The sequence below is a fragment of the Orycteropus afer genome, unplaced genomic scaffold (genome assembly GCF_000298275.1).
Source record: "Orycteropus afer afer isolate SDZICR_OR568_19922 unplaced genomic scaffold, OryAfe1.0 scaffold00018, whole genome shotgun sequence".
In the NCBI taxonomy this organism is placed as follows: domain Eukaryota; kingdom Metazoa; phylum Chordata; class Mammalia; order Tubulidentata; family Orycteropodidae; genus Orycteropus; species Orycteropus afer.
The window spans coordinates 6,537,012-6,549,114 of NW_006921605.1; the positions used below are offsets into that span (position 1 = coordinate 6,537,012).

At 52.4% G+C, this 12,103-nt stretch overlaps 1 protein-coding gene across 1 annotated transcript in view; it reads left to right on the forward strand.

The window, feature by feature from the left end:
• Positions 1-5,838, forward strand: part of SRP68 (signal recognition particle 68) — a 41,069-nt gene extending 35,231 nt beyond the window's left edge. The window contains exons 10-15 of the mRNA XM_007959858.1: positions 608-764; positions 1,297-1,391; positions 2,300-2,429; positions 3,943-4,018; positions 5,109-5,161; positions 5,611-5,838. Of these exons, the coding sequence (XP_007958049.1) occupies positions 608-764; positions 1,297-1,391; positions 2,300-2,429; positions 3,943-4,018; positions 5,109-5,161; positions 5,611-5,838 (739 nt within the window). The remainder of the gene's footprint in view (positions 1-607; positions 765-1,296; positions 1,392-2,299; positions 2,430-3,942; positions 4,019-5,108; positions 5,162-5,610) is intronic.
• The last annotated feature ends 6,265 nt before the right edge of the window (positions 5,839-12,103 follow it).

Consider the following 12,103-nt stretch of genomic DNA (forward strand, 5'->3'; position numbering starts at 1 on the left):
TCCAAGGGATGACCCCCATCTCCTGCCAGAGCAGGACAGCTGTCTAGAGGCCTGGATCCTCCTTAAACAGATTCTCACACTGTTGCCATGTTTGTATCCCCAAATGTTAAAGGGACTCACTGGAGAGTTCAATGACACTAAGCTGGTCTCGTGCATTGTGTCTCCTGTATATGCCATGTCTAGTACACGTAACCATTCGGGGAGACTGTCCCGGTGTTTTCTGAGATGAGAGGGTCACCAGAAGTAGGAGCAGCTATGATGTCAGCACACTGTTCTTAAAGTAGGGGCCGTGCAGTTAACTAGTCCTTGTCACCTTGGGTCACTAGTAATGTCATTAGTTAGTAGCTTTGTGGCTCTTAAAAAAAAAGATACAGGTAATAGAATTTAAGCTGAAATCAAATTTTGGGATAAGGTCTCACTCTGGTCCCCTGCCAGTTTGCCGCTGCACAGCACCTAGAATTCAGGACCCCTTGAACTTGAGGCCCTGCTGGATGACACGTCCTCCCCACCAGGCTTCCCTGGCTCAGTTCCAGCTCAGAGTCCAGGGCTCTCCCCAGAGTCCCAGCTTCCCTGAACATAACCTGAGCTGACGTGTGGTGCATTACAGCTACCTGACTTACATCAAGCTGTCAACAGCGATCAAGCGGAATGAGAACATGGCTAAAGGGCTGCAGAGGGCCCTGCTGCAGCAGCCGCCGGAAGACGACAGCAAGCGCCCCCCCCGGCCCCAGGACCTGATCCGACTCTACGACATCATTCTACAGGTGACCCTGGAGGAAGGGCGGTAACAGCCAGGACTGTGCTGTTAGCTTGGTACCTGCTGAGCTGTCTGAGCCCCGATCCATGGGGTTGTGGGGAGAGCAGACTTGCAGGTATTTGCTGCACGTGCGCCTGTGTCAGGTTCTCTTCTTGATGCTCTGAAGCGTCCTGAGACCTGTGCTCACAGTCTGGCCTCGGGGAGTTTGTCAGTGAGATAGTGTGGCATCCACACAAGCAAGGCACCTCTGTAAATGCCAAGTGAGCAAGCCACTCGGAAATCCAGGAGCCAGAGAGACCTGCTCTGGTTGACAGGATCCAAGAAGGAGGAGGAGTGGTGTGAGCTGAGTTTTATAGGATCAGAGGGGGAGGGAGGGGATGCCAGGTGTGGCTGCTGCCGTCTCAGGCCTTCAAGGCCTTGTTCCCGTTACTTTAAGCCCTGGCTTGTGCTTTTTCCCCATCTGTTCTTGTAAGGTCTTCTGTCGGAAGCTCAGTTTGAGGCCTTATCTTCATGAATTTTTTGTTGTGTCTGTTGTACAGAATCTGGTGGAATTGCTCCAGCTTCCTGGCCTAGAGGAGGACAGAGCCTTCCAGAAAGAAATAGGCCTCAAGACCCTGGTGTACAAGGCGTACAGGTGCCATGCTGTGGAAGGGCAGCCCTCTGGCGCCCAGTGGTTCTGTGACCATTGGGAGCGTGTCTTGTTCCTGGGACCCTGGATCATCAACCCTTAACTATACACTTAAGTTGTCCAGGATCTGAAAGCAGGCAGCCTGGCCACGGGAGAGTGTGGCTGGTGATTTCCAGTGTCATTGAACATGGGGAGTCGGCATGCACACCAAGCTGGTCTCTCCTTCCTTCCTCCTAGTGGAGAGTCAGCAGCAGACCCAGAGGGGCTGATTCAGGGACTGAACTGAATCGAGGCTAACCTAGGCTTGTTCAGTGAATCACATGGTTTGTGACTTGGAAGTGGGCAGTGTGGTGAGATGGGGATCTAGGCAGCGTGGCAGAGGACAGCGGCCCTCTGCTGGCTCGTGTACCCAGTGCTCTCTGGCTGTCAGGGAGCCTCCGTCCTGCTGGTGTTGCCCCATCCTCTCCCGGTTCCCATGGGCCCGTCTGTCCTGGGAGGGGCCAGCAGCACTGTGGCACTGTTGACCCGGGGGCAGTCCCATTAGGAAGGGGCATCTTTGGTTTTCAGAAAAGAGCGGAGGTGGGTATGGTGACAAGGCTGGGGGGGGCGGTGGAGGGTGGGACTTACACTCAAGCCAAGCAGCCTTCTCCTTCTTCCCGTCCCTGCTGTTTGCTGTGCTCTTTCTGGAAGCTACCTTTTGCCCAGAGTCTTGTAAGTAACAGACAGGTGTTGCGGTGGATATGCACTGTCACCTGTGATGGCTCGGGCAGACTCACAGGCTGGCCTAGCAAGCCTGCATGCTGAGAACACAAGGGCTCGCCCACGCAGAAGCCCGAGGTTCAGAAACCCGTTTCTGCATTTAGCCTCGATGGCAGTGAACATCCTGACCTGGAGCTGTGGGTCTTCCCCCTCAGGTGCTTCTTCATCGCTCAGTCCTACGTGCTGGTGAAGAAGTGGAGTGAAGCCCTGGTCCTGTACGACAGGGTCCTGAAATACGCCAGCGAAGTCAGCTCCGATGCAGGCGCCTTCAGGAACAGCCTGAAGGTGAGACTGCCCCCTTCTCGCATCAAGCTGCACAGAGGCTCTGGAGCCGTGAGGGTAGAGCCACTCAGTGGCTCCCACGCGACATTGTCCGTCCTCACTGGGAGCTAGCGAGAAATGCAGGCTCTCAGGCCCCACCCCGGACCTGCTGCGTTTTAACCGGATCCCCAGGGCACTTAGTCAGTCATTTATCAGACACCGGCTAGTTTTTCAAGCTTGTGGACTGTTGACATGATGTGGAGATTATTAAAAAAAAAAAAAAAAAAAGTCTCTTGCAAGGGATTGAATGCATTATATTTTACAAGTAGAGACTGTATTAGTGTAGTCACAGGCAGCAGGAGTGGCACTAGGCCCCAGGGGTAAACCCGGCTCTGCCTTCAGGGAGCTTGTGGGTTTGTTGCAGTGGGGAGACTTGTCTGTGGGACCCCATGCCCGAATACAAAACAAGTATCATGGACCAGGAGCAAAGCCAGGAAGATAGGAGTCAATGGATGGGGGCAGTGGGGAGTCCTGAGCATCAGCATCGTTGCGACTCAACCGCACTGCTGCTGGTTCCAGCTCACTGCAGCCCTGAGGACCGCATGGAGCAGACTGCCACATCGTTCTCCTAAAGAGCAGCTGGGGGCTTTGAACCACCAGCCTTTGGCTTAGCAGCCCAGTGTTTAACTGCTGCACCACGAGGGCTCCTTAGCATCCTCACAGTGGGGTGGAATTTTGGGACGTGATGCCAAACAAGTGTGGCTCATTCATCTCAAGAAAGAAGAAAAAGGTGTTTTACAGATACCCATCTAAGCTCGTGTCAGTGAATGTAGGCACAGATTTTGTAGCAGCTAGACCACTCCTCGGAAGGAAGATGGGGCAGTCTACTTCCATAGTGATACTGCCTCAGAAACCCAAAGAGGGGTCACTATGAGTTGGGTCGGACTCGATGGCACATAACAACAACAAACAAAAGACCTCATCAGGTCGTTGCAGTGGTTGCTGAGTGAAAGGCTGAGGCTGAGGACTGTCTTTGTGCTGGTAGAAGTCACAGTGATGAAGCGCTTAGACCCTTGAGCCGGGACGGCCGGGATCTGAGCCCTAGCTCTGCTGTCCTGGGAGTGTGACTGCAAGGCCCTTCACCTCTTGGGGCTTCACTTTTCTCCTGTCAAAGGGGAGTACGAACAACTCTGTGGGTGTTGTGAGGATTGAAGTAGTAATTATGTAAGCTGCTTAGAACAGTGCCTGACACCTAGTAAACATTTAGTAATGATCAGTTTGTTCGTTAGTACTTACAAATTTATTCTTAATATTTCTTCATTACAAAGTCATCCTTATTCAGACTTATTTCCAGGCATTATTCCATCAGCCTTTCCCATTTGAAGCAGCCTGGTTTTTTGTTTTCTAATAGAAAGAATGGTTTAAAAACTCTTAAAATCTTATGATGGTGCCAAAGAGCTCTCTTAACTAACCCTGGTTTGTGCTGTGCTTCAAGCCCGGCCCGGCCTGAAGTTGCGGATTTTCCGAATTGTTTCAGGACCTGCCGGATGTGCGAGAGCTCATCACTCAAGTGAGGTCAGAAAAGTGCTCTCTGCAGGCGGCGGCGATCCTGGGTAAGCCTCACTTGTTCTTAGGCCTGTACCCCGCGGCCCCTTCCCTGCTGCTGCTCTTCTCTCCCCCACCCTGCGCTGCGACTTGAAGACGGATGGAGGTTGTTGGGCCCATCTTTGTACGTTGGTCTTGTCTCCTGCGCCTTGGGTGAACGTGTTTATTTCTTCTGACAGTGTTTTAGTGGATTCCTTAGGGTTTTCCTCAAGACAGGATCGTGTCATGTGTCTTTTTCTTGCCCTGGCTAGAACCTTCAGTACTGTGTGGACTAGAAGTGGCAGGGACAGCCAGCCATAGGTTGTTCCTGATCTTAACTTTAAGATCATCATTTCTCCCTGCCTTTGCTTCTTCCGGGGAGCTCTGGTGGTGCAGTGCCTGAGACATTTAACTGCTAACTGGAAGGTTGGTGGTTTCAAACCCCCCAGCCTCTCTGTGGAAGGAAGATGGGGCATCTACTTTCATAAAGATTGGTTGTTGTTGTTGTTATGTGCCGTCAAGTCGGACCTGACTCCTGGCAACTGCTCTTTGGGTTTCCGAGGCGGTAGTAATCTACGGAAGTAGATTGCCCAACCTTCCTTCCAGGGAGTGGCTGGTGGGTTTGAACCGCCAGCCTTCTGGTTACCAGTCAAATGCCTTAGGCACTATGCCACCAGAGCTCCTTCGTGAAGATTTACCACTTCAGAAACCCAATGAGGGTCGCTGGGAGTCATAATTGACTAGTGGCAGTGAGTTTGGTTTTTGGTTTGGGTTACTTCTGGCAGTGAGTTTGGTTTCTGGTTTGGGTTCTTTCTGCCACATTAGCATTAAATTGAATGATGTGGGATTTAGAGAAACACTGTCCCTTCCTAATACTATTTCCTGGACAACTGCTAGTTCCAGTGGACGGCAGCACTGCTTCAGGGATTTACTGTCTCTTCTCTGCACCACTTTGAGCAGAATCAGGACCCAGAAGGGAGAGGGCTAACTTCCCCTGTGTTTGCTGCCTTTGTTCTTGGGATTTAGAGCCCTGAGTTGTCACCAGACCCGAGAGAGGCCTCATTTGTGACTGTAGGGTGTTAAGTCCCTGTTCTCACAGAATCCTTGTGAAACTTTCAGATACAAACGACTCCCACCAAACAGAGACGTCCTCCCAAGTCAAGGACAATAAGGTGAGTCTGGGCTGTGGCGTTTGGGGAATGAAGAGGATTCACACACTAGGGATAGACTCATCTGTAGAGCAGAGGAGCCTTAGTTTCTAGGGATACACCTGGCCTTCTTCCATTCTCTTGAAGTTCTGAAAACTACCCGTCTAAAGTTAGTTAGGTGTCTAGATTACCCCAGAATAGGAAGGCTGGGAACTCTGTTGCTGTGCAGAGTGGAAGCCCCAGTTAGGAGCTCTAACTTGAGCGTCCAGCAGACCTGGACCCCAATCCCTGCCTCCTCACCTTGTAACCTGTGTCAGTGACTCTGAGCTGGGAAATCCCCATGTGGCGTGATGGCACCTCCTCACGGGGGTTGGGTGAGAAGATGCATGAGAAGCACTGGACGGGGCCCGGCACACAGTGCACGGATGGTCTTCAGTGCTTGACACCCTGCTTCTCTCTGATTTGCCTTCCAGCCTCTGGTTGAACGGTTTGAGACATTCTGCCTGGACCCTTCCCTCGTCACCAAGCAAGCCAGCCTTGTGCACTTCCCGCCAGGATTCCGGCCTGTCCCTTGCAAGCCTTTGTTTTTTGACCTGGCTCTCAACCACGTGGCGTTCCCACCGCTCGAGGACAAGTTGGAGCAGAAGGCCAAGAGCGGCCTCACCGGCTACATTAAGGGCATCTTTGGATTCAGGAGCTAGCCAGGCTTTTCCTTGGGGGTGGGGGGAGAGCCTGACTCTGAATCTGTGCTGTGGGAACATCCCAGCAGGTTCCATGCTATTAAATCCAGGTGGGTATTGGCCCAGGGTGGGAGCTTGACGTCTGCCGCCCTTCGTTCCTACATCTCGTGTGTTTGTGCACTTAACACCCTTCACCCTGTGTAGGCGGGCACCCTCCTCTTCTGGTAGATGTGTGCAGGTTCACTTGTCTCCTGCACCTCCAGGGTCAGGTGACTGCCGCCTGGCCCCATGTGAGCCGTGATTCCCTTTGGTCAGTACTGCATTCAGGGGGCATCCACCATCACAGATGGGGCCCGGAGCTGTGGTGGGCTTCCTCATTCCCGCCGATTTGACGTTGACTCGGCCTTGCTGGGGGGCAGCTGGTGACCGTCAGAACCCTGAGAACTTTGTCTGTAGCCGTGAGCGTTGGCCCACCTCCAGAATTACAGTCAGCCCCCCCTTACCTCCAAGCAAATAACAAGAAGAGAGCGCTATTCTGAGAGCTGTGTCGCACTCAGTGAGAGCCGTGTCTCACTCAGAGGTGATTAAACCAAATCTCACGTTAAACAGCAAAGATCCTGGAGACTGCCCGGTTTACATGGCCTCACCGTGTGTCCAGCCACAGCTCGCTCGCTCCTGGGTGCCTTGTACGACCCTGTGAGGTCAGACTTGTCCAGACTTCTGGCCGTCGGGTTGTCACCGAGGCCACGGAGATGTGTTGGAGGCACTGTTTCCAGAGAGTCCCCAGTCTAACTCTCAGATGCCATTATGTTTTAAGCAGTTTCCTTCCTTTTTTTTTTTCCCCCTTAGTCATCCTTATTTCTTTTATATCATCAATAATGGAAGTGACAAAAGCAGGGAATAAAAGTGATTTGAACGTACGTGAAACCTCTGAATCCCTCAGAAGACCAAAACCCATATGGGACATGTCCGTGTAGACGTGGTTCTGGGATATGTCGACAGAGAAGGTGGTTGGTTTCGGGACATGTCAACGGAGATGTTCCCATATCAAGCAGCCTTGAGTGTCTGGAAAGAGTTGGTTGGATGGCTAACAATCTGTGGATGTTACTCCAAAATGGAATCCAGTGTGGCCAAGACAGTACCTCTTGTTTCCCGAGTGAATTGCAGAGAGGAGTTGCCAGAGTTAGGAAAGGGCGGTGGGAGTACAAACTCAACTTCACCCCGATTGCACGTGGTCAGGGTCTGCCCCCCGAGGTCGATGTCACCCCGATTGCACGTGGTCAGGGTCTGCCCCCCGAGGTCGATGTCACCCCGATTGCACGTGGTCAGGGTCTGCTATCCCAGGTCGACGTCACCCCGATTGCACGTGGTCGGGGTCTGCCCCCCCAGGTCGACGTCACCCCGATTGCACGTGGTCAGGGTCTGTTCTCCCAGGATTCATCTCTAATCAGAGCCTCAGGAGGTTGATGGTGGGTTTTGATTGAAGAAAATCTATGCCGTCCACTTAGAGTTGTAATGGGCTGTCAAGTCTGTCCCCACTCACAGCAACCCACGTGACGGTAGAATCGCCCACAGGGTTTCCTAGGCTGGGATGGTCATGGGAGCGGTTGCTGGTCTTTACTCTTGCAGAGCTGCTGAGTGGGTTTGAACCACCCACCTCCCAGCCGTACAGCTACAAGCGTTCTTCATTATTTTCCTCCTGAGAAGATACAGCACAGATACTGATCTTGGGTTAAGATCCTGAGTTTTGCTCTTAAGGCTCGGGTCAGTGTCCCTGCTGGGCTGAGGGGATGTTGAGGGGTTCCATTCTCTTTTCCCCTCCCCCAGCTTCCCTGTGCATCTGAAGGCAGCCCCAGTGCTGTGTCTTTTTTTGTCTTTTTTTATTTTTTATTGTGATCTGGGTGCATATTGACAAAGCAGATTCATTTTACTCTAAACAGTTCATACACGTTTGGTTTCATGGCACTGCTGACAACTGTCTCAGCAATAACAGCCCCCCCATCTCGCCTGTGACAGCCCCTTTCCTGTGCCCTTATCTGTGCCTTCCTGTCTGCCCAGCTTTCCCCCTGTGCAGACAACTGCCCTTCTGGTCCCTCACAGTTGATGGGTCTAAGGGGTGCAGCTCCCTGGGGCAGGGCTTCTGCTTATAGGCCTTTCCACGGTGGCTGAGAGCCAGTGCTCAGACGTGAGTCCAGTTCCAGGCCTGAAGGATGACCCAGGAGGTTTCTCCAGTCTGTCCGACCAGTAAATGGTCATTTTTCAATTTCTGAGTTTTGTTCCACGTTTTTCCTCCCACTCTGTCCAGAATCTCCAATTTCCATCCCTTTCCAAGTGGTTGGCATTGGTAGCCGGGCATCAGGTCTCGGTCGGGAATGCTGAGGTTCTGGTAGTCCATCATACCCTTGGGCTGTTTCCATATGACTTTGATTTTCTTCACTCTTCTTTGCTCTGGGCAAGGAGAGACCAATAATTGCATCGTAGATGACTGCTCAAAAGCTTTTAAAGCCCCCTTTCACTACGCACCAAAGTAGAGTGTAGAACAAGATTTTTATGTACTGTGCCGTGCCATGTGAGCTTGACCAAGACCACGGACCCCAGGGCTGTGCTTTGAAGTTCTCATCTCTGTGTCATCCTCGGCTGACCCCTACCCCCAAGAGCCCGGACTCCAGCCTCCGCAGGGCAGTCTGTCAGGATCTGTGCCATAGTCGGGTCGGACGGGGCTGCAGAAGTTCTTTTAGAACCGACTCTCCTTTTGTCCTTACCTTTCTTGGACAGTGTCACTCGGTCACTGGCCTTGCTCATTGCCTGTCCATCCCCTGCTGCTCTCTGAAGTTCTGGCGTGGGTGGGGGTCCACAGTCTGACCCAACCCACACCCACTGCCGTGGAGTTGATCTCGACTCAGCGCCCCTGGAGGACAGAGTGGAACTGCCTCACAGGGTCTCCAAGGCTGTCAATGTAGAAGCAGACTGACTCATCTTTCTCTCAGAGCAACTAACGTGTTAGAACCACAGACCTTTTGGTTTACAACAGAGCACTTAACCAGTGCACCACCAGGGTTCCACACAGTAGAGATGCGGACGCAACTCCATCCCAATGGCACCTTTCCATTGTAAAATTGCCTGCCATCTCCCTCAGGTTCTCTCTAGAACCTTCTTCCAGTGCCCTGCCCATGCCCTGAACAGTACTGGCCGTTGTCAGCCAGTGAGGCCGTGACTCATGGGATGTGCAGCTGTGTTCAGTGTTAGAGCACATGTTTACACAAGGAGACAGACCGGGCAGGGGCGAGGTCTTGGCTCACGCCCTTCACACAGCATCACTGGATACTAAACAGGCTGTGTGCCCTGGGAGACACGGGGCCGAGAGAGAGCTGTCCTGCCGTCGGCCAGAGAAGAGGCACTCGCCTCCGATGGGAGCAGGCGAGGGGTTAGGCTGGGGCCCCTGCTCGGCAGGCGCTTGTCTGCTGCACAGTGTCACAGAGCCCAGAAGCCGCTTGGCCCTTCGCGCGGCGTAGGAGAGGAGACAAGGTCTCAAGGCTCAACGAGTGAGGATGCACTTGGTTTCACCGGTCTTTTCCTGTTACTCTGGCTTGTGTCCCTGCTACTGTCAGCAGACTTTGGACCTGTAAGAGTCACCTCCCGGTATTGACAGAGAAGATGCTGAATTCAGTCTACTTTGCAAACATGCCTGAGGGCTGCTGTGTGACTCTTGTCTGTCTGTCTGTTGGATGATATTCTTGGTCTGAAGAAACAGAGGCTAAAAGCTGACCTTTAGTTACCAGGTGGTAATGCCGAAGGATTATGTGGGGGAGATGCAAAGCGCTGACCCAAAGGCTGGTGGTTCGAGTCCATCCCGGGGCACCTCGGTACAAAGATCTGGTCTGAAAAACCAGTCGCTGAAAACCCTGTGGAGGCCAGGTCTGCTCTGATGCTCATGGGGGCACCATGAGTTGGAATTGACAGAAACTGGTTTTGACCAGAAGGTTGACGGTTCAAATCCACCAACCACTCTGCAGAAGGAAGGCTGGGCAATGTACTTGCATAAAGATTTACCACCTCAGAAACCCAAAGGGGTTCACCATGAGTCAGAATTGATTCAATGGCAGTGAGTTTGGTTTGGGGTTTGGTTTTTGAAGAACGCCAAGCATCAGATTGAAAAGACACAATTTGGCCGAGTTTTCTGACTTTGACCTTTGTCGGTTCTGTTTAGGAAACACAGTCAGACCTCAGAAGGCTGGACATACCCATGGCCACTCTGCCTCCGGCTTTTTCCTCTTAGACATTGCTTGATGTATTATCTCCTGTCCAGTTTTACATTAAATCAAGTGAGAATTCTTGGTTTCTCCATTTGAAATGAAACCCTGCCTGGCTTGGCTCCCTTCGTCCCCTGCGGACAACCTGAGGTGACAGCCGTGAGGGCAGCACGGTCCCCAACCCACAGCGGCCCTGGTCCCTAGCCAGGTCTTTCCTCCGGGAAGCTGGAGCCATGCCCTCACCCCTTGCCTTCTGGGGTGGCAGGGCTCTGCCTGTTCACTGTCATCACTGTGGCAATGCTCATTTTTAATCCCACTGAACGTCATTAATTACCCAGAAAAGCAGAGAATTCCAAACAGCGCATTACTGTTTGCAGCCTTGGAAAGCTTGACACTTGGAGGTCTAGGGAAATATCCAAAGATAGAAAAAATATGTGTTGGTTCTAATGTGCATTTTTTTTTTTTTGGAAGACACTTACTGCTGCAGAAGAGATGGAAACCAGATTTAGCTTTAAAATTTATTGGTGTTCCGAAGCAAAGAGAATAAATTGGGAACTGCCTGCATCCTGACAACACCAATGGGAAGTATCCAACCTGTTGGATTCAACAGGAGATGTGGGAGTGGGAGCATCTAGGGGAGGCCCGTGGTGGACGCTACAGTGATGTGTCCCTGGCCACACGGATCTGCCCTGCCCGAGCACCACCTGGAGCAGAGCACGGCTCCACACGTGTGAGCCACCAGTGTGATCATTTGTACAAGTTAAAGAAAATACCATCTGTACTCGTTCCCTAGTGCCACTCTGACAAGAATATACCACAAATGGGATGACCTTAACAAACAGGAGTTTATTCTTACAATTTGGAGGCTTTAAGTCCAGGTTCAAAGTGCCAGGCTCTAGTGGCTGCGTGAAAGCCCCTCAACCTTGGGTTGCAGCTCTGCCTCCTGTTCCCGGCCCACTGAAGCTGGAGGCTTTTCTTCACTCAGCTGCTGGCTGCTGAGACTGACAAACCCAAGGTTGACAAGTAAAAAGGCACAGTCCTGATGGTACCAAACCACACTGCAGACCATTAACTTAAGTCCATTGTAAGTCCCAAAGTCAGCAGAGCATGGCAGGCTGCTGAACAATGACACAGCTACATGCAGGGTCCTGGCGTGCCATAGGCTAGAGACCATTCCCAAGGCTTCTCCTTATATACAGGAAGCAGACCACATCCCAAAGGCAGCTACTCAGCTGCTCACAGTAGTTTCCACCATGGAGTTGATTGCCAGTCTCATCATGGGGAATAACTACCATCAGCTGCCCAGCCACTCAACCAGGCCCAGGCAAGTTGACACACAAACATAACCACCACACCATCTCAACAGCAGACCCTAGTAGAATACCCACCTATGGGCCGGCCCCTCCAGCCGTCCAGGGCCGTGATGGATGGAGAGTAGCCTGAGGAGGTGGTTTTGTTTCCACTTTGCCTTTGCCTTTTGTGCAGGCCCTGCCCCGGTAGCTCCGTTAGAGGTCATCTGTCTGATGAACTGCGGGGCTGGGCCCTGTCGTGGCCCCTCAGGCCCTTGTGGAAGGAGCCCCTGCCAAGGTAGTGGAAGTCGCTGTCGGGAAGTCTGTCCGTGCTGCAGCTCTAACTTAAAAAAAAACCCAGGCTCAATGCCAACAAATCAGTTCCGACTCACAGTGCCCCTAGAGGACGGAGTAGAACTGCCCATAGGGTTTCCAAGGCTCATCTTTATGGAGGCAGACTGCCACATCTTTCTCCCATGGAACACTGTTGTTGTGTTCAAACCACTGACCTTTCGGTTAGTGGCTGAGTGCTTAACCGCTGTGCCACCAGCACCTGACTACTACAGCCCTAGTCAGAGGAAATTCCCCAGGGACAGCCTGGCCCCTGGACCCAGAGAGTGTAGCCTACAGAATACTGAGTCACTGGGCAAAAGGAGTGGAAATGCAGGGGGACCTCCTGGTGGTAACCAGCCTCCCCCACCCCTACAGCAGGTCCCATTGCCTTCCCTCCTGCCCTCCCCTGAGTCT